General features: G+C 38.7%; 1 protein-coding gene across 1 annotated transcript in view; it reads left to right on the top strand.

Annotated features, from left to right (window-relative positions):
- MYO16 (myosin XVI) overlaps positions 1-22,465 on the top strand; it is a 283,911-nt gene extending 261,446 nt beyond the window's left edge. Inside the window, exons 32-34 of the mRNA XM_010161190.1 lie at positions 1,050-1,208; positions 8,948-9,039; positions 22,232-22,465. Of these exons, the coding sequence (XP_010159492.1) occupies positions 1,050-1,208; positions 8,948-9,039; positions 22,232-22,465 (485 nt within the window). The remainder of the gene's footprint in view (positions 1-1,049; positions 1,209-8,947; positions 9,040-22,231) is intronic.
- The last annotated feature ends 764 nt before the right edge of the window (positions 22,466-23,229 follow it).

Below are 23,229 nucleotides of genomic sequence, written 5' to 3'. Positions count from 1 at the left end.
TGTGTATATCTGTTGATCTCAAAATTAAGAGAAACACAGGAAAGACAGAGAAATCCACCAAAAGCTGCATAGCCTTTCCAGTGCAGCGTTTCATGCAGCCTCATCAGGGTGGAGTGGGGATAGCCAGGGGTACCAGAATTGCAGTGGAGGTCCCTCCTACCATCCCCACCACTTCACTGTCTTGTCTCCCAGCCCCGAACCTGGCTCCATCCCCTGAAGTCCAGTGGGGAGCACAGCTCGGGCACAGCCGATGGCTGAGCCCCGTTCCGTGTGGCGTGTTGGGCTGACAAAGCCAGGCAAGCTCAGAGCCAGCTCCAGGCACTTCGCTGCTTCGCGCGGGTGTGCCATCAGTCGGAGGGGGGAGAAGGGCTCTGCCCTTCCCTTTGAAGAAATGCTTGTGCATTGTACCCAGCTTGGGCACTCCTGCAGGATCAGACCTCCTCTTGATGTCTTAAAGAAATTTAACTAAAAGGCTATGACATGAAAAGCTGGAAATTTATAGAAAATGACAGTTGATGGCTGGAGAGCCCTGAGGCAGGGTAAATAATGACCACAAGGAAACTCTGCTGGAAGCAATCTTGCTACATATAGTTTCATATCAAAAACCATTTAATTTCTTGTGGGAGGACATTAAAAAAAAAAAAATTAAACCCATGTTATGGCTGTTACTAATATCACCCAATGCAGTGGTGAAGGCATTGCAGTCATGACGGCGGTATATGAACTCATGTGAAATAGAATAGGATCTAAAATAGGAGCAACACAGACATTTTTGGAGTTTTATCAGCTGGCACTTGTGTGAAAAGAAACAGTACAAACGTAATTTTGTTAATGCCTTTCACTTTCATATAGTTTGAATGACAAGTGGAACGCTTGCGAAAAAAATAGTAAACCCCTGCAAAAATCCCTGACTTACACCTCCCACATTTGTGTCGTGATTAAATAAATTAATTTGATAAAGTAATTTGGTTTCAATGTGTTAATCTTTTCTCCTTATATGTGAATGCCATTGGTTTCTAGGAAGCTGACAAGCTTTTTCTCTGTGTCAGGTGCTGAAACTAATCTGAACTTGAGGAGCAGGGAAGATCCAAATACATCAGATATCGGAACAGAAACCCAGGATAAAAACGCAAATAACCATGGAACTCAGTCATCTAATCCACTGTCCAGTTCTGTGACTGCTGAAAATGGAAATTCAGTATCAAATGGTAAGCAGTTTTTAATCCCAAAGCTCTTTTAACAAAAATTGCTGAAGTGTTTCCTTGAATGAGCTTTTTCACATATACTCAAGCTGGAATCTTCCAAGTTGTGAAATACCTGTGTTTCTCGAACTGGCTTAACTTTGTGTGTGTGAACTGCTAAGCCCCTCTCCAATGAAAGCTGAATGTGAGGAAAATAAAACAGCCTTTGTTGAGGAATTTGTAATTAGCTCAGCTCCAAGATCATAAGCAGCCTGAGGCATGGAGGACTGATGTTTGAGATTTCTGATCCTATAATCAATACAAATGGGACAGAAAGTGGAAAATCAGGATTTCCCTTTCCTACAAGTATCTTACTAGTGAATGAGAAATTGTTTATTATTGCAATAAGATGACCAAAATAGTGCAAGAGCAATGACAGAAAGAATTAAATCTTTCAAGGACTTAAAAGCCTAAGTCCTAAGGTTACAACACTTATATTACATAAAATAACACAATACAAATGCACACGGATGAATAGACAAAATACAAAGAGAAAGTATTTATTTTAATGGAACTCGGATAAGCAGACAGCTAAGTACTCGCATGGCACTGGGTACAGTTATGTTTGTGCTGAAAACTTAGGTCTAAATATGATTTGTGTACAACCAGCAGTTGTATAGACTTTACAGTTAAAGTGTAGAACTGCATATAATGTAGTTGGTAGTTTGAGAGCTATACTGGAAAAAATTAAAGGGAAAAAATATTAAGTCAATGAAATATTGCATTTTGTTTTCCAAATATGCTGTTCTTTTTTTTTTTAAAGTCTGAGATGCTTAATGTGCAATGTTTTGAAATTAAAAACAAACAAGTTTTATTATCAAAATGAAACATTTCAAAATCAAATAATTCCTTTCTTTTCAAGAAAGCCTGTTCTCCATATTATGTAGTGCTTGTCCAAAGTAATTCTTCCTGCTCTCTCTGGTAATCAAAGCAGAAAACTCATCCAGTCTGAGAAGTTATACAAGTGTAAAGGTGCATTAATTCCTGTATGGGCCCAGGAACACACTGTGACAGAAGAAAAAGACATCTTTGTTCATTACAACTGTGTTCCCATTCGTATCAATATAAAAATCTGGGGAGAAGGGGAGCATATTTTTACTACGTGTAACAGTCAGACTGTTAAATTCACATAAAAACTGTGTGTAGACAAAGTCTGATTCCTTCCTGTGTAGGACTTTAAGCATATATTCTGATGTCCTAATGGGCCTGTGGGCTTGACCTCTTTCTAAGAGCCACTTTATTCCCAGACCCCTTAACTAGGAGTTTAATCTCAAGAACTGTGTTTCTTAGAACTGAAGTGGTGTTTTAAGTTTAGAATTTGTGTCTAAAAGGCCAAGTGATAGGTGAGATTGGTGTTTGTAATTGTTTGTATGACATTTTTATCAGTGTATTTGCAACCACTGGTAGCCAGGACTGTTCATATTGATAATGTATGGTATCTGCCATGCATAAACTAATTCTTTAAAATCTATTTGTAAATGGAAATTTAATGATAAAACTGTAATGTTATGCAATGGAATTTTCCAGTAAGTTTTTTTTTCCATTAAAAAACACCGATTCATCAAACCCAAACTTTTGATGGAAGGTTCCCAATTTTGATACAGCTTTGATAAGGAATGAGTTTTATATTCACTGTATACTATGAGTAGAAAAAAGCTCCCTTTAAGTCTGGCAGTATGCCACTGAGCCTGGAATTAGCATTATTTGTGGTATTTCAAGGTTCAAATCTACATTTTGCCTATCAGACCGATGCGAAAATGATGCAAGCTTTGATTATAATCTGATGCAGAACAAAATCAAATTATAATCTTTGTGATACAAAACACTAGTTATCCAGACAACCTTAATAATAATTGAAAGATTTGATAATATGGAAAATTTTGGTGTATTTTGATTACATAAATTCAAAAGCAGTTTGACAGTTTGCTTAGGAAAAAAAAAATCCTTCCAGGACTGAACGTTAACATCTTCATGATTTTGAAATCTGTGTCTTGTTGGATATATCTAAGCAATACTGATATTTGAGAATGTGCCATGAGATGTTTCTATGTAAAATACTTCTAAATTTTTTTTTACTGTGTGCCAAATTCCTCTAGCTTTGAGGAAAATAAAACTTAAAATGGATTATTAAATAGTTGATCCTGAGATTACAAAAATCTTCAATCTAGAGTAATCTGCTTCCCAGTGTTACACAGTGCAACTGTATAATCTACTTTCCATTGATAGAACTGAAGTCTAGATTCATACATTACTCATACGTGCTAATACAGAAGCAATTTCTTAAATAAGGCTGGTGTTCTGCTGTCATGAATGTAGTGTCAGCACCACTCCCCTGAAGCATCATGGAACTTAAAGTCACTATGGCCATAAGACTAATCATTTTGACCAAGATGTTAATCTTACTTATAACCTGATGAATTCTTTAGAAAACCATTAATAAGAAGCTAAAATCTGGCTGGCTCTGCTTCCAAACAGATTAATGCTGAGTTGTGTTCAGAAGCTGAGTTTAATTTCTGGCACTGCTGTTAGTTCAGAATATTAATAGAAGTTTCTTTTCCATTTTATGTAGTCTAATCCTGTTCTCCTTTAGTTTATCTTTAATATTAGCAGTAACACCTTTCTGCATCTCTGTGCTATCAAACTGTGACTTTTCTACCACAATTCTTCTACACCTAGCAGAGTTTTTAGTCTGAACAAAACAGGTTTTTTCTATTACTTGTCCAAACACAAAGAGTAATCAGAAAGCCTATAATAACCTTTTACATTATAATACCGAAAGTTGTGATCCTAAATCACTCAAAATGGCAGATCTTAGGGCAAGAAACATACACAAAACACTGCAGGTAAAATTTTACTAGAATTTGTTGTCATTTCCAACTAGTACCTACTAGGATACAGAGGAGTGTTTAGTCATTAAGTTAAATGTTCAGATATGACAATTATTATCAATAGCTGAGGTGACCTAATCTTTGGTTTGTGAAATGGAGAAATTCCTCAGATACCTGACAGTTCTTTACCCCCAGCAGAGTGTGTTGTAGGGGTTCTTACTCTGTGTAACTCCAGTGAAAATTAGAGTAGTTACTGTATAGAGGAGACAGCCGTGTTGGACAAAAGTAGCATTGTGCTGCATTGTGCCTAATGGGCTTACAGGCACACACTGCTCTGTGATGTTCATCCAGCCCCATTGGCACGCTGCTGTCCCTCGAAGAAAGCCTCTCTGGTTGTTCCTCTTCAGTCACAACCGAGATGATACACTGTTTGTGTATGGAGATCCATATGAATGGACCAACTATACATAGAATCATAGAACCATGGACTGGTTGAGGTTGGCAGGGACCTTAAAGACCATCTAGTTCCAACCCCCCTGCCATGGGCAGGGACACCTTCCACTAGACCAGGTTGCTCAAAGCCTCATCCAGCCTGGCCTTGAACACTTCCAGGGATGAGGCATCCACAGCTTCTCTGGGCAACCTGTTCCAGTGCCTCACCACCCCCTTCTCTGGGAAGAACTTCTTCCTGATATCTAATCTAACCCTCCTCACTTTCAATTTAACCCCATTACCCCTTGTCCTGTCGCTACAGGCCCTTGTAAAAAGTCCCCCCCAGCTTCCTTGTAGGCCCCTTCAGGTACTGGAAGGTGCTATAAGGGCTCCCCGGAGCCCTCTCTTCTCCAGGCTGAACAAGCCCACCTCTCTCAGCCTGTCCCCATAGCAGAGGCGCTCCAGCCCTTGGCGCATCTTCGTGTCTTCTGGACTCGCTCCAACTGGTTGATACCTACATCTACATACACTGTTTGTGCAGATCTAACCAGCTGTCAAGAAGGTAGCCATTCTGTCTAAGCAGGTCACCTACGGGCTGTAGAGTCTCTTAAACCACCAGAACTAAACACATCAGGTCACAAGTCACAGAATGGGAGACGTGGCACAACAGAAAACCTGACAGGACGGGGGCATGTCGCCATGACATGGCCTACGTGCTGTTAAGCACAGAGCCTTACAACTTCCCATTACCAGTGATGCCCCTATCACACTATAGCAGCCACTGTATCAAGTGGAGCTGATCAGTAGGTCCAGCCTGTGTGTGAATGCAGAATCATGGAGGAAGGTAGAAGGTTTGGGGAATGATGTGGCCAGTTGCAAAGATCCAGCAACTCTGTGGTGTTGCTGTTGTTTTGCAAATGATTGAGGCCCGGTGGTTTGGGTCTCCAGTTTGGGGATGGCAAAGCCTATGAGACTGTAGAGACTCTGGAACCACAGAACCACTTCTAGATGTCCAGTGATCTAGATCTCAATATTTGAGATGGAAGCTATTTAGTTGAAGGATCCTGAGTGTCTGAGAACAGGGCAGGAATGGGAAACAGGAAGTATAGGAAGAAGATCAAGGATTGCATGCAGGATCTTCCTTTGAAGCAATATAGAAAAGGCATTACAGGGAGTAAGTGGGTAAAGGATTGAATTTCTGGTTCGGATACACATATTGCAAGGCCGTATTCTTGATTATGTGAAAAAAAATGGAAGGCATTTCTTTCATTTAGCTTCTCCAGTTAGAGTTTATTTATTGAATCATATTCCTTGCTATCATTTTCACCACCACATATAATTTCAATAACAGTGGTAGCAAGCACATGGGAAGGGGGGGGGCGGAAAGCCAAACAAGACTAAGTTTTGGTAACTTGAGAATAGTTGGAAGAAAGCCCAGTCCAGGTGGTGCAGCTCGAGCTCCAGCCTGAACCCCTGACTGACTTATGTCCTGTAGTTCTGCCCATGCCCCTGCTAAACTGATGCTTCCAACCTTGTGCTGAATTAAACAAGGTCTTAATTCCATGCACAGCTGTGGTATCCTAATATTTACTTTGGTGTACGTAAAGGAAAACTCTCCTAATATAATCAACTACTCCATTTATCTTTCCGAACTCCACAAAGCCTCTGCTTGCCATGTCTGTGGCAACATGCTGTTGCTGTACATGGAAACTTTACTTATTTGATAAGGCTGCTTATCAAAGTGTTTTTCATAGAAATAAACAGAAAATCACTGATAACCTTATTCTGAGCTCAAGGCTGTCATGGACCGTAGATCCTAAAGTGTATGAATATAGTGCAGTATCTTTTTCAAAACATGCTGGTGGCCTAGGAAGGTATTTTAATTCACGTATGGTGGTATAGAATCATGTGAATATTTTACATTAATGAAATGAATGACACCTACTTTACAAAGGCATTTTGCATTAAATTGTCAATAATTCCTTATTACTTTGTTTGAGATGTATCCAAATTGAATGCATATGAATAAATTATGCATTCAGGAAATTATTTGGAAAAAAAAAAAGGATTAATTTTGTGTTGACAAAAACTGGATTGTTGGACGAAAAATTATTTCAAGCCTTTAATTTGACCAAAAATGTGTGATTTTGCTGATGGAGAATTTTAAGTTGGAGGACAGGGAACTTAATATAGGTAATAAAAGAATAGTGGTAATTTACATATATTTTACAACCCTAGTATACTGGAGACCTTGAACATCAGACCTTGACCCAGTACATACCTAATATATCATGGACCAGCTTCAAAAAGTGATTAGGTCCACCTTGAAATAACACATAGTTCAAATCACTGAAAGAACAGGGTCAGGCTCCCTCTCTAAAACAGGCAGAAAAGAGCTACAATGCAGGATTCTCACAAGATTTGACCTGGATCCTAAGCTGCAAGTAGGGGTTACACCTTTTTAATGGCCTGTGTGTGTGCTGTAGAGGGGAAAAAAAAAAAATAGAAAAAGAATCTGCAGGTCCTGAGAGAGCTTGTGGATGAAGTTGCTATGAAACTGTCCATCATATCTGAGAAGTCATGGCATGATGAAGTTCCCACTGACTGGAAAACAGGAAACATAACCCTCATTTTTAAAAAGGGAAAAAAGAAAGACCCAAGGAATTACAGGCCAGTCAGTCTCACCTGTGAGCCTGGCAAGATCATGAAGCAGATACTCCTGGAAACTGTGCTAAGGAACATGGAAACTAAGGAGGTGATTGGCGACACCCAACATGGTTTCACTGAGGGCAAATTCTCCCTGACAAATTTGGTGGCTTCTACAGTGGAATTACAGCATTAGTGGATAAGGGCACAGCCACTGACATCATCTACCTGGGGTGTACAAAGCATTTGACACTGTCCCGCAGGGCATCCTTGTCTCTAACTTGGAGAGACATAGATTTGACAGATGGACCACTCAGTGGATAAGGAACTGGCTGGATGGTGGCACTCAGAGAGTTGTGGTCAACAGCTCAATGTCTGAGTGGAGACCAGTGATGAGCGTGGTATCTTATGGTGATATATAACTTACGAGTTATATATCAGTAGCCATGTAAGAGTTAAAGCTCATTTATCAAAATAAATTTAAAAAAAACACATTTGTAATACAGAAGTTAGCAGGTTGGAAGACAGGCATGTTTCACAGTGTGTTTCTATGCTAGTTTCATGATTGAACAAGAAACTGAACATGAGCATGAAACAGAACTCTGTCTAGTGCAGTACATAATCCCATAAGTAGTTTATGATTCATGCCATTTGAACCTTGAATTGTTTCCATAATGAGTTGGTGTGTGTTGTGTATAATATGCAGACTGGGGCTCGTCTCATTTTTTTTTTTTTTGATCTAAGAGTTACATATCTAAGCCTAGAATCACCATACCTAGTTTTAGCCACACAAAAGGTAAATGCCTAGTTTAATCAAATACTTCATGTTAGATGTTAGCCATTTCTGGTTGGTAAATCTCGGGTGATCTACTGAAAACAATTCAACCTGCTTAACTCCTACCAGGATGAATCCTCTTCTTGTGGTGGCTAGCTGTTTGGTTGCATGAAGAAGGAGTAGTGATATGCTGTGTATGGATGCCATAATAGCATGAAAACTTGGAGTATATGAAGCAATACCAAAGTTGCTGGATACCAGACTTACCATGATAACTGTGATTCTAGTTTGTGAGAGGTTTAATGACACCTATCATGGGCTCACTGTGGTTCTGCTTCTGCCTTTGCTTTCCCTCATCCCACCTTTCAGATCCTCTGGAGTGCTCTGCGAATGGTCTTCCCACTTAGGCAGAAATGATGGGGAAGCACCGGCAGTGAGCCTCGCTCTAGGATCACTATGCAGAGGTGTTTGTTTCTCCTAATTACAGAGGAACACTACCTGGCTCTTTTACACTGCATGACTAGTTTTTGCACAGCTAAAATTTGAGCAGCTAATTCCCACCTGGACGGTGCACAAGTAGAAGAATTACAAAACACCTCTGTACTGAGGATGTGAAGTTCTAAGTCCTGGGCCTACTATTGACTTTTTGTGTGACCTAGAGACACTAATTTGAGAACAGACCACAGGCCTATTTTCCATTCCCCTTGCATTGCTTCTGGGATGATGGTACCAGGGATTTCCTCATGGCAGAAGGAATCCCTGGCCAGTGCATAGGTAATGTGATATTTGTAGGCTCTTTTTGTACAATTGTTCCTCCTGGAAGCCAGCGTGCATAACTATGAGGCTGCTCTTGTTTGGTAAATAATATTTGTTCCAGATTCAGTAAGAATGGCAACAGTAAATCCAGGCAAATGTGTAATCTTTTTATTCTTTTTTAGTAAAACATGTCAAGGCCTTTTGAATCTCATGCTGAAATCAACCAATGCATGAATGTCAGATTGTAAATAAGTATTGTTCTGCTTTAGGTTTGCCAGAGGAAAATGAATATTCAAGACTGTCGGCCAGCACTATGGCAGGCTCATCGATTCAAAGACATAGGGAGAGCCACACTAGTCAGGTAAGTATTTCCTTGACGGTCTACTAGAGCAAGTAGAAGAGAAGAAAATTATAGTAGCTGCATGTTGAAGGCTGTCTTGATTCAAATTTGTGCATTGGCATTGAAAAATGCAGCCTTCTTTTACAGGTTTGTATTGAGCTAAGGGCAATAATGAATTTACTCTTACTTTGTTGTTTGGGGTTTTTTTTGGGGGGAAGGGGTGGGGAGGGGGATAATCATCCTGAAAGATTCTCATAGTAGAGTTCATAGTTTATAAAACTTACTGTTGCTGGTTGTGAGGATGCTATTTTCAGGCAGAAAAATATGTCTCTTCACCCTGAAAGGACCAAGGTATTATCTCTCTCAAGATATTCATTCACACCAGAAAGAGTTGGATGATAATGAACATCATAGGAATAAGTGCTTAATTATATCATCTTTTATATATAAAAGCACATATCCCTGCCCATAGCAGGGGGCTTGGAACTACATGATCTTTAAGGTTACTTCCAACCTAAAACATTCTGTTTCTGTGATTCTGTAAGACTTTCAAAGCAGTCTTCACTGTTTTTATACAAATATCAATAAGTAAAAATTGAAATCAAAATATCTGTCAATTAAAACAACAATAGGTACCGAGGTGGTGGGAAGCTTGCACTTTGATTCTTATAAAATTTCTTTTTAGTGTCACTTTAAAATAACAACACAATTAAGTTTGATATGCATTAAGTGAAAAAAAAAATGTCATAATATATTTTCTTCATTCTTTTCTTCATCATTTTATATGTAAGGTGAAACACTACTTTCTAAGTAGCCGATTCAGGCATTAATTGCATTCAAGAAGTTTTATTTTATTTCACTTAAATGTCATTAGTGTATTCTCCTGTTATCTTTGTGTCTTCAGTGCATTTTTCTAAAAGGGTAGTACCAAGTCAATTTTTTATTTGAGATGACTAAGAATTTTATAGTAGAGTCAAATACTGTCCAAACAGAAATCATGTTGGAGCTGAGAGGAATTTCCTCAACAGAAACATCTCATTAACCAATGGTACAGTTTCCAAACTATTTTACCTGCAGGAAATAGAAGTACTTTATCACATTTTACAGCTACTTGTTGTCTGTGAGGACAGCTGACGTTTCATTAAAACAGAATACTGGCCCTCATCAAGTGAATGAATGTTTGGCCATTGACTCCGATAGAAGTAGGATTCAGCCTTCAACATCGCATTTGGTCTTAACATAACTTTGAAAAATGAGTATTTAACTGAGTAAATATATGAGCAAACTAGTACAGAAGTCTTCAATTTTGTTTTTCTTCCCCACTGTCCAAAGCACAGGCATAACTACAATGCCTATTCTGAGCTGAAAAATTGTGCCAAGATTTAGATTAGATATCGGGAATAAATTCTTCATGGAGAGTGTGGTGAGGCACCGGAACATGTTGCCCAGAGAAGCTGTGGATGCCCCATCCCTGGCTGTCTTCAAGGCCAGGCTGGATGAGGCTTTGAGCAACCTGGCCTAGTGGAAGGTGTCCCTGCCCATGGCAGGGGGGTTGGAACTAGATGGACTTTAAGGGCCCTTCCAACCCAAACCATTCTATGATTATGAAGACAGCTGTAGGCGATGTTTTCAGTTATCCCTGCTGCATTTTTGAATGATCAACAAAATACTTACTAGGCACGAGAGTGGCTAAAGAACCCTCTCTACAGAATGAAAAATCCAATTCCCAGAGGCTACAGTAGCTATAAACCTCACACAGAGAAACTCTCTTGTCCTGCAGCACCTTACACCTCTGTTGCTAAAATGCTTGCCTGGATCAAGGAGGATTATGTTACAATTACTGTATCACTACAGTATGTGGAGAGTTAAATGAACTGGGTATAAGGGAGATATTATGTTTGCAAAAGGAAACTGTATCCTTACGTCACACTGGTCTGTAACATTTAAGTGCTCTATTTTAGAAGCAAGTCTTTAACCATTTACAAACTTGTATTTTTGATTTTTCCAAAACTACTTGCCAAAAGCTGAACTCAATTTCAATTCAGTACTTTGAAATGTCACTTTTCAGTAAATAGATGTTTTGCCAAAGTGTTTCAGAAATCTTTAAAATAGATTCCATGCCATGTACTCAGAATTACATACAGGGACAATCCTTAAATACAAGCTAAATAAGAACTGTGATGAGTTTAGAGAAGAAACCTGCAGTTCTGAGATTTTTGATACAATTGCCTTAATGAATAAACATCTTCCAAAATGCTCTTGCCAAAAGAAAAAGAAAAAATCTTCCTCCCACAAAAAAAGAAAACAAAAAAGTCTGTGCTCACAGGGCTGAGAATTTGTACTGTAAAAAGCATTCCTCCCCATTTCCAAAGCAGGGCTTATATTTGAAAGTGATTGGTTTTAATTACAGTTGACATTTCTTAGCATGCTGCTGGTGACTCTAACAGCGTACAACCCTATTGTAAAAGTCTTTGCCAGGCTTCATTGCAGTAACCTTATCACTTTTCTTGCACAGTCATATGAAATAGGACAGATTGTTTCACAGATCTGTGAAGGTACTGATTGACTAATTGCCTCAGAGAGAGAAACATAGACTGGGTCCTTGGTTTTCTTGGCAGACACTCTGTCATTTCAGCTAAAGGAAACTGGTTCATTAGCTTTCAGGGACTTATAATATTTATGTGGTTTTTTTAATATCTCCCAGCTACTTCCTTTCTGAAGTGACAGAAGTTAATTTCATTTTTGTCACAGGATCTCAAGGCTCATACACATCCAACTAAAGTTTAGGCATTGTGGTGTACGGTGCCCTCATGTTGTCACATGAGGTGATAATTACCTGCATCACTGCCTGATACTTCCTGCACATTGCAAACCTACACACTTCAGAGAGCAAATTCTTCAATGCACTGTCTGTTGACATGCATCATGAGGATCAATCTTATAACAAAAACTTTTGGAAGCAATTACCAAGTATAAAGTATCATGCAGATGTAAACTCAGCAACTTAACTGATGATCTCTAAAGTCAGGACTGTTGAAAACAACAAAAAAACATTCATTGTTGGCCATAAATGCTACTTTTCTAGGGTAATACTTGCTTAAAGGTCAATTTTTATCAGACTGAAAAAGAATTTTAAAGTAAAAAAAAAAAAAAGTTTAAATATTAAGAATTTTTTTCTCATTCGAATGTTAGGGAATAAAATTCTTTCTTCTGCTAAAAAATGGGAAGACTATTAAAAATAGTTTGATTTTTGTCTCACCAGAAATGAAAGAACTTACATCAAAAGAAGTTCAAGTCTTGCATGTTAAAAGAAAAACAAAGTATAGAGCTTTTAAACCAATGCACTTTCCTTCATGTTGTTCTGTGACTGTACAGTTGTAAATTGCCAAGTGATTATATCTGTAGGTTGTAAGTACCACATAAAAGCATACATAACCCAACATCTGATAAAACACTGTAGCATCATCTTCATCCTCAATGAAGATGAAAACTGAATGATAAATTTTGGTGTCAAGCCGGTTATCGAGGCGTTTCATGTGCTTTAGTTAGACAGTAGATCGTTAAGGAACTCTTTGTTAGCAGAGGCACACATACTCTTTTCAGCAACACAGCACACCAGCTTCCATGTATTTTGTGCTCTCCTTGTAAACCAGAACATTCTAGTCAAGGAAATCCTCAAAATGTAAACGAGCCATCTACAGTAAAATAGTACTGAAAGAAACAATATCCTAATCTGCCCTTATAAGAAAACCTACTCTGCTCTTAGTGAATAAACTGACATATATCAGCTGCAAGGGCTACATCTAACTCAGCTTCTACAGAAAACCTTTGGGTAGCTGTGTTGCACCTCTTGTTCCCTGAACAGCAGAAAACTAGGAAACTTCCTTTTCCAAAAACAATTTTCAATTACTGATTTAAAATTATTTAAATGCTTATTGTTTCAAATTGCTTCAGTGATTTGTTTAAACACTTTGGGACTTCCAAATGTTCCTGGATCTGTAGTCTTGAATTCTTAGCCCATAATTTCCTCCCAGAGGAAAAGAAACTACCACAATGAAAGAGATGTTTCTTCTGGTTGTTTGTGCCATAATCTTGATTAGTTGTAAAATGTTGTTATGGCTAAGAGTCATTTCTATTCAGACACACTCCAGGAAGTGATCCCAAAGCATGCTGGAGACCTCACAAATGTTGAAATTGGTCTAAAACCCAAAACCTCCTCTAAAATAAAAAAGCTTTTTAAAATATTACCTCTGTGCTCTTTTACACAAAGCCTTTCTCAGTCCTTCGCCAGTCCAATGGGCTCTCTTCTCCAAACTTTATTTATTGCTTCCTCTGTTCTCAATAGCTCCTATGAGTGTGTATGTTTAAAAGATGGAGCATAGAGACTCTTGAAATATTTAAGTTCTCTGGGATGTCAGCAACAGCAATAAGGTGAAATAGAGTCAACAAAAGCAAGACTCTATCTGGCACCTCACACAAAAGCTAAGCTGCCCTGTCATCTTCCTCTTCACAGATCTACAACTGGGTTTTTTTGGGGTTTGGGGTTTTTTTTTTGGTAAAAATATTTTAAAGTTGTTATTAACATTCACTATGAAGTGGGATGTGGTGTGAGAAAGATACATTGGAATGAAGAAAAGCAGGCCAGCTAAAAGACTCCTTGTTTCTTATGTGGGCAGCGAGAAGCAATATGGTCTGTCTGTAACGGGATGAGATGGACAACCTGGAGATAACGAACAGATGGGAAGTGAGGGGCAGATTAAAGACTAGAGTGATAATAAACGGGGGTGGTGGTGGTGGTGTGTGGAGTAAAACAGGCTCCAGATAAAGGATGATTCAGAGAAGTAAGGTTGGAGGAAGAATAAAATGACTGAGAGAGAAGGTGAATAATAAAATGGAATAGGAGATCCAGAAAGAGGAAAGAAGGAAGAGCCAGAGCGAAGAAAAAGTACCAGAGAAGGGAGAAAAACGACTAAAAAGAAGGTAAGAAAAACAGGAGTGAAAGAACCAAGGACAGAGCACAGGGTAGTGGAGTAAAAATAGAGGAACTAAAGAGTGAAAAGTTAAGAAGTCTATATGATGTTCCAGATATGATATTCATCTTCATACATGTCTCAGTGTGGTCTTCTATTTTCCATAAAATAAAAGTAATTTTAATAATCCACCTACATTTATAGGGTTCCTTTCTCTGCAGGTTAGTTCACAGTCATAAGTCTCCTGAAGATTCATCCATCTGAGAACAAGGGCAGAACATTTCCCATTAAAAGGTGCAAAGACTCGCAGTGCTGTTTAGCTTTCTAGTGGTTGAATGTTGGTTTATATGTAATCAGGTGATGTCACGTGCATTCAGCATTCTGTGGAAATACTCCCAGAACAAGACACAAATAAGCAAGCAGCTTGCTGTTCTCGTAGGTTAACTAATATCAGACATACAATGCACCCTGGTGTAAGATTTTGGTTACCAGCTTCTGAAACGTGTTTTATCTGTCATGTACCCAAAGAGGTGAGATAAAAAATTATAGTTATTTTTTCACCTATTGTTACATTATAAAGTTACATTATAAAGTTACATTATTGTTACATTATAAAGTCTGCAGTCTTATCTCTTCTATTTTGTTTAAACCCCATCATACAGGTTGGCAGATTGCAGTAATATAGGAGCCAACATCTGACAATGAAAAATTTGAAATGTCTTTTCATATTCGTGAAGAATGTATTTATTGTTTCATTATACCTTAAGCCATAGCTCTTATTTCATGAAATCTCATTGCTTTCAGCAGTCTCTTCCCTCAGAAAGAGCTGCGTATTCATTATATTTTCAAGGCCCTTCTTTGTTCCTATTTGATTTAATATTTGTTGCCAATCAATTCTTTTGTTGACTGTTCAAAAGTTTAAAAAAATGAGTAGTCAAGAATGCAGTGTGTTGCTACCCCCTGCCCATTGTCACAGTTCTAAACACTGGGCTCTAACATTCGTTATTAATGTGGGTCGTGTTTGCCTATTAGCTGTAAGTAATCTTTGATCATCTTTGAACCAAAATGTGGCAATCAAAGAAGTCTGGTGTAATCAAAACAGCACTAGTGCCTTTGTAAACACATAACATCCAAGAGAAGACTTAGAACGTTTTATATGTATCATTGATCTGAATCAGTATATCCCCTTGAATTGTGTTTTGTTTATTGTTTTGACAGTAGTGTCAAAGAATTCTCTTTGTAATGTCATGTACAGAGAAAAATCAGGTATTACAACACAGTGCAGCTTTATTTTTAGAAGGCTTACAGTCAAAAACATGTGTCTTTGAGATCAAAAGGTATGAGGTAAGGCATAGTATAAATTCACTGATAGGTACAATGTCTTGTGTTTCTCTATTGAGGGCTTTTGCAGGGCTGATGCTCCTCTCTTCAGCAAGTGTGACCCAGATCTGACTGCTGCAACCTCCAAAAGAGAAAGTTCAGATTCTTCTCTTTCAACCAGTAGATGCTACAGTTGGCTCCCTACACATTTGAGGTCCCTTTTCTGTCTCCACTGCTTCATCTTCATTGCATCTTCCCCTGGTAGAAGGCTGTGATTATTGAGAGAAGGGAACAAACCCTCTGAGCATCCCTGTGCCCTCCCTAAGCTCAGATGTTGAGCTAAAGTGTGTAGTTACTCCCCTTGGGCTGCCACAATGGCCAATGGGTCACCTTAAAAGGCTGCTTCAAGGCTGGGTTCAATGGGACTGTGGTCCACTACCCCACTGACAGGACCTGTCGAGAGTGGCTTCCCTTCTGACATAGTCGTAAGCACATGGTGTGAGGAAGAAAAAAAAAATTGGTCCCTCTGCCCTTCATTCTCTTGCTGCCACGCACTGCTGCGTACGTGTAGATCAGCAGAGATTTAGGTTGCTAAGACCATAAATTACGTGGTGTTTGCCTCTAATATTCTTTGAATGCGTGGTGTTTTTATACAAGAAAGGATCATAGACAGCGTTAGCAAATATGAGTTGACCTTGTCTCTAACTGGTCAAGCAAAATATCTCCATTAATGCCACAAAGCAGCAGCCATCAATTAAGAAGCAACATGATTCATTTTTTCAGGTTTTTTTTCTTAGACTATGTACAGAATGGTATCAGCTTTGTTAGGTCACCTGTTCTGAGGACTCCCAATAAATTGTTTTTAGAACTTATCTTGAGAAAGGCAGTTTCTATCTCAAATATATTCTTTTCCTTAAGCATCAGAGGCGAATTAGGATGGTGCTTTGAAGGCTTTAGAGATCATTGTGTCGTCAGTTTATATGGAAAGAGAAATATTACTTTATAGCAGAAACCATTATATTTCAATATTCGTTGATTTTTTAGTCACTGTGGTGGAGGTGCCATTTTGTAGTTGATATCAGAAATCTAGATTTAAAAAACAAACAAACAAACAAACAAAAAACAGCCAAAACAAAGAATAATAATAAATAAATAATTGGAACCTACAAGATCTGAAGAAGCAAAAAAAAAATATATACACCCTTGTTTTGAATGTGTAGGCTTGTCCAACTGTATTCCCAGCGTAGGTAATCAGTGTCTGACGTGTGCTGTCATACATTATTGAACATTGCCTACCTTGTTCTAATACTTTGTGCCAGGTTACACATTACAGCTGTACTCGGAAATTGTGTACTGATTTTATTCTGCAAAGATACAATAACTTTGTTTGACTGCTGAAATACCTCCAAGCTGTATGGAAGATGATTAACCTAATTAATTGACAGTAATGTGGTCCCAGTCATGTCATTACTTCACTGAGGGTAAAGCAGAAAAGTACAGAAGATCAAGCCCTGTTTTTGCAATTAAAATGTGTTCCTGCAAAACATAATAATAAAAAGGTCACCCAAAACTAAACAGGTTTGTTGAGAAACATAGTCCCTTTTTAGTTTTATTTTAAATACAAATTTACTTTTAAGATTACCCCCAATTTTTAAATATCAACAAAGTTATAACTTCCTTTGGTATGTTTTCTATGTAACACTTGTCCTAAAGTTAGTTTATTCCTTTGATGTAATAAGAAATTGTAAATGAGGGAGAAAGAATATTTTCTTGTTTAGAACAAAGCAAATGCAGTATGTATCTCAGTTAGGGATCTCATGTTTAACTCCATTTAAACTGCCATACCTCCTCCAGAGCAGTTCCAGATTTGCACCAGACAGAGCGCCTGTCTGCCGTTTTCTCCTTCCCAATAAACCCATTTGCCAGCCATTTGGAGAGTTTTATTTTTGGAGATTGTAAGGTTGCTCCAACACAAACAAAAATCAGCAACAGTTTAAAAGAATGATGAGCAAAAATCACTTTGTTGTTGCATATCACATGCCAAGTTATTACGTCCAGTGGGTCTGCCTTTGCAAAAAAATGCATGTCCCAGGATTCACAAGACAATGACATGAAATCAGCGTAGATCCCAGTGGTACATTTGTATTTGAAGGTTTTTAATTGGAATTTAGAAGCCTGTAAACTCATTTATCAAAGCTGCTCTGTACTCCCTGCTGGAGTCTTACGTGGCCAGTGCAGGTTTCCCAATCACACACAAATTTACATATTGATTTGATTTATGTTGAATGCTTGCCTAGGCTTCTTAACAGACCTTTGGCTTAGTGTGTGCTTTCCCCTTGTATCTTTAAATGGGTATTGTATTGGTGAATATCATATGGCTGACAGATTTCTTTTTCTTGATTCAAGAATTGGTGGAAAAGCAATCCTTCCCTGATTTTTGGTAGCATAGAAAAAAACCAAACATATCTGTGTGAACCTGAAGGGTCAGAATTTTTTGAGAGGATACACTGTACACATCCTGTAGTTTGGAAAAAAGATGTGTCATGGATGTTTGGAAGCAGTCAGTGTAGGGGCTTAACAGATGCAAAAAAAAAACAGAGAAGGATGGACACTTCAAAATCGGTAGAAAGGTTTTTCTGAGAGAGATACATTCTTGTTACAGGTTGGATCAAAATGTGTTGGTCTTGCTAATAATCACATACCGTAAGAATTATTTCTGGAATTACTGAATAGAATTGTGTCTTTGATTTTGAAATGAGAGCTGAGAACATCCTGATCATTTCAGTCTTTAAAACTGATGATCCGCAGGAGACTCACTGAGGTTTGTGAACTGCTTTTCAGATATAATGATAACTGTGAGTCACCTGTTGGCTGAAATTTGTTCTGCTTACAATTTTAGTCAACCTACAAACTGGAAAAGATTAAAAACATGGGTTTTGTCAAGGTAGTTCCATTTCTAAGATAATTATGAAAATTTATCATCAACATTTCACAGTTATTGCATAATTGATTTAAGATCCTGATCAAATTTTAGAAAGGTGAAATTATTGCTGTTCTAGATTCAGTCTCCCTATGGATTCCATGATGGGGCCTCAACTTTACTAACAATTTAAAACACTAATGGAAGAGAAACATAATAATGCTGTAATAATTAATTGTGAGGGTCTACTGACAGTCACCTTAAAGCACCAACACTGACAAATCCATTAAAGAAAATAATTTGCAATACTTCTGTGAAGAGAAAATATGGAATAGCTACCTCATGCGGTCTCAGGAGCACAGGTTTATACGCTCCACGTGTCCCTAAATTGTGTTGTGATTTACAAATCATTTTTTTGTTGTGCTTATATATCTATATTCAGGAATTTTACTAAAACTTAGTTTAGTAGAAGCAACTAAGCCAGAACTCTGATAAGACATGTAGAGCTACATTTTGTACAAAGAATTGTATTTCTATGTTTTAACATCCAAGAATGCAATTAAATACTACTTTTAATTTTCTGCTGAATAGTATTAGAAAAACCATTTCAATCCCAAATGAAAAATGACACAAAGTTTCAATCCAATGTGCCTGCTCTGGGCTGTAAAGTGAAATTTAGGCAGAATTTAGAAGTCAACGCAGAAGGCAATTCAGGGGCTCATTCTCCAATGACTGTGCAATACTCAAAGTTGTATAACTCTCTAAGCAAAATCATTCGCTAAGATTTTCATGGTTTCCAGCATACAACCACTCTCTCTTGTGCACTGAAGGCAGAAGGGACTCAGTCTGAAGGATTTGCATTAGCATACTTATCACACAGACAGCACAAAGCTCAGGAGCCAAAGCACCTCTTCCGTGCACTCAGAGTCTGCCTCCTCTGGTCGCAGTGTCCTCTCAGCAGGTGGGAACTCAGACCCTTCCTTTAACCTGAGAGAAGTTAAATCTGCATCTTCTGATCTCCCAATGTGCTCTAACCACTAAATAATGGTAAAAGTCCTTCCGTGCATGTCCTGGTGGAACTGAGCCATTGGTACTCTGTCACCAACCAAAATCCCTAGTGCCAGGAGGAGAGCGCTTGCTTCCACAGTCTGATAGTTTGGGCCATGAGGTGGGAGGAATAGAATCCTGAGATCTCCTCCCTGAGATGCTCATTACAATTTTATTTTGTTCATCTTGTCATGTTTTGCAGTGGAAAATATGGATCTTTTTTAACTGCTTCAATCCATTGCAGCTTCCAAGGAATGGCTTTGGTAACTCCACATGCTCTTCTTCGGTGCGTCACTATCTTTGATGCTTCAGGGCTTCTTGTTTGCTGAGTAAGGACTCTGGATACCAAACACAGGGATAGTGTTTTCACCAGATGGTGAAATGCTTGGTATTCAAACACTGTATGTTTTTGTGGGTCTAGCCAGAATGCTGTGTTGCCCATGTCCGATTGACCATTGATTTTGAGTAGCAAAACCCTTGTGTATAGTTGGTACCATCTCTATCCTTCAATGGCTTAAGTTGTTAATCGAAAAGATCAGTAGTCTTAAAGCAATTACTTCCCACGCATCTCATTCACCCTTCACACTTGTTTGGGATATAGAATAATAATGAAGAAACACAGCTTGCTGGTTTACATTGTGCTTCATGTAAAATTATTCAGTAAATCTTTTCTATAATGAATACGTATAATGAATCTTTAGCTTGTCACAAGTCTAATCATGAATGGAAAAGAAAAAAAGATATGATTTTATTCAGATAGATCTAATTAAATTAATTGATTCATTGAAAGCTCTGCCATTTCTTGTGCGTTTTCCCTCATTTCATTTCCACTTCATTTCTGTCACATGTCCTCTATCCAGGTTGAAATCTAAACATTTTCCACCTTATTTACCAGATCAATCTCAAAATGAATAAAGATTTGAGGTATTTTTTCCATCTTTGTTTAAAAAAGACCATAAAAGCTGTGCACTTTTTTGTGGTCTGGACCAGCATTTTCCCACTATACACTGGGAAATGAGCTCTGTAGTGAAACTGCTGATTCAGCATGAATTTACAGCTTGCATAAGCAGGGTCGGAATGATAAAGCTTCTTCAGTGCCTATAAGCACTTAAAGCAGCAGTGTAAAGTCTGTGTAAGCCTCTGTACCCAGGTACCTGCTGTTCCATGAAGGAACAGCAGGAGCCACAGGCAATAGAAAAGTCTTCTACCCCAGGAACCTCCTTGTCCATCAGTGACAAAAATGCTCTTCATGTCACTCAGCCCTCCTTGCAACTGGAATCAACCACATGGGTAGTGTCTCCTGAACATTTAAGGGCACTGCAAATCAATTCCTTTATCATGGTAGCTCACATGCAGCCATCTCTCGTTATGACAAGGAGTATAAATGCAACCTTGACAACAATAACCATAATTCTCATGTGAGGTGAAGTATGGGCATTTTAGTCATATCATAGGTGCCTCTTAGAGGTGTCCCTGTGGGGTCCTTAAGAAGAAAGGTGGCCAGGTAGTGGACCATTAGCTGTTAGGGTGGGTTGGGTTCATGTTCCCTAGGTAGGCCCCTTCTGCAGCAGAATACCCCCAAGCAAACAGCTCTCAGTACCTGCTCTAGGTGCTGCAGTACTGCCTAGGTGCTCAGTAGGTCTTAAAGGACAGTGAGCTGGACTTCATAACTTCCTGGACTTGTGCTGTCATGAGTGCTCGAACAAAAATAATCATTGGAACAGAAAAATTAAATGTGAGGGAGCAGTTTCTTCTGGCTGGATTATGAATCTAGTACAGAAGTGTTTGGCTGCCTCAGGATGACTGTATAAATAGTTTCAGGTCAATTGAAACTACATTTTTTGTTAATGTATTCTCTGGAGGAAGACAAGGGCCAGCCCCTGGTTCTAAGGATAACACCTAGCTGTGGCAGGTAACATTACTAATTCTAAGCAGCAAAACAGGTTATGGTTTCTTGGTTATGGTTATTTGAGTATTTACATTTAGGGGCAAAATTTTTCTTCTCCATCAGCTGCTATTTGCTCTTTGTAAAAGAGTATTTTGTGAATTGAACAGTATTAGATGACAATAGTTTTAAACCAGGTTGTTAGAAATATGGGCTACTTATCACTGTAGGCAGTCTGGTTTATGTGTTTCAGAGGATTGTGTCCATGTACCCTTTGCTGACACGGAGTTTTTCCCATTTGTTTCATTTTTAGCACCTGCTTCATACAACTTCATTTCCATGACTTTCAGATATGAGATTGAAATCAGGCAATTCTAAATCATTCATTTTCTTTATTTTCAGTGTAAGGAATTATAAAAGGGGAGGGGGGGCAGTGAGTTAAGCACGAATCTTTAGACCCTTTTGGAGAACAAGGTTGCTTCAGATTACTACCTGGGTTGTTTGTCCTGTTTTCTTCCATGTGTAGTACAAATGAGAGCAGCTTTCCCTCCGCTGGAGTGCAGACCTTGAATGCTTACCCACATGCATCTATTTCTTTCTTTAATTGTAAATACTAGAGTAGGAGCACTCACAGCCACCCACCACCTAACATGGCTAAGTCAGGGCACGCTGTCGCTGTCTCAGGATTTCTGTTCATCCTCCTCCTAGAATGTGTGGAAAAACTTAAAATATTCCATGGTGCCCTTGGCAAATAATGGATGGAGAGCACAAGGTCTCTCATTCGTCGCATGGAGCTTGGCAGTATAAAACACCCCTCATGAGTTCAAGGGCAGGTTATGTTGCTGAAAGTCACTGTTGTTTACACATCATTATAGATGTCGCTGAGCTCTTTACAAAGGAGATAAGAAAGGGGGACCTGAATCTGCCCTGCCCACAGGTTTACATCCATGACAAAAGAGGCAGAGGATCCTGTGTGAAGCATCATTCAACGTGGACATTGCAGTTTTACACTGCCAGCAGAATTACCTTTATCCACCTTTTTAATTATTATTATTTCCTTCTCATTAACAGGTTATTCATCAGCTTAGACTTTCAGAGAATGAGAGTGTGGCTCTGCAAGAGCTTCTCGATTGGAGGAGAAAGCTGTGTGAAGAGAGAGAAGACTGGCAGCAAATCTTGCACAACACTGAGCAAAGAATCACAGCCCCACCTCCACCCCCTTGTAAAAAGCCGACGCTGCTGAAGAAGGTGGAAGATACCTCCTGCAACAGACTCTCCTCGGGCATATGGGATACCACCATGTGATTCAGATGCGTGTGTTTGCAGACTGTTAGGAATGAAACCATCTAATGACTTCAACCCGCACAATCAGCAAGTTTTCTTCCCTTCACAAAGCGTGCAGGGATGTTTTTATAAGCACTCATTCAAGAGCACAGGATGGAGGAGCTCTTTAGATCTGTCGTGTGTGCGTGTACATGTGTGTGTTTGTTCTTTTCCTATATATACACATACACATATATGTGTGCACCCATGGGTATATATATATGTATGCGTGTGTATATATGTGCGGAGGGAGACAAACTGCGCTACAGGTACTTAGTTTGAAAGTACAAGATGGTCACTTGATGTTCTCCCATGGACAATGAAGAACCTACATTAAGCAAATGATGATGGGGAGAAGTGACTGACAGGCATTTTAGAGAGATCAGGAAAGTATGTGTGCACACTGTACAGCTGTTTTATATAGTACAAAATATGATGTTTCTCGTTCCCTAATGAATGGTTTTATTATATTACATGTATACATATATATATTTCTTTGTAGATGTCTGTGTTCTATTGGCGTTGCAAACCTGAAGATTATTTACATGTTTATTACTGGTGTTTTATAACTTTACGCAATTGGTGCTGTCGTTCTGTCTTCAAAATACAGGTAATAAATTCAGTACTCGCATTTTTCTTTCATAGTTCAACAACATACCGAGCAGTTTCAATGCTGTGTTGTTTTTTTCAAAACTGGCAATACCCTTTCTAAAATCCAATCCTGAAATTCCTGCAAAGCTTCTATG

This window comes from Eurypyga helias, unplaced genomic scaffold (genome assembly GCF_000690775.1).
Source record: "Eurypyga helias isolate BGI_N326 unplaced genomic scaffold, ASM69077v1 scaffold12351, whole genome shotgun sequence".
Lineage (NCBI taxonomy): Eukaryota > Metazoa > Chordata > Aves > Eurypygiformes > Eurypygidae > Eurypyga > Eurypyga helias.
Note: the sequence above shows the minus strand (reverse complement) of the source record. Positions and strands in the feature narration are given on the sequence as shown.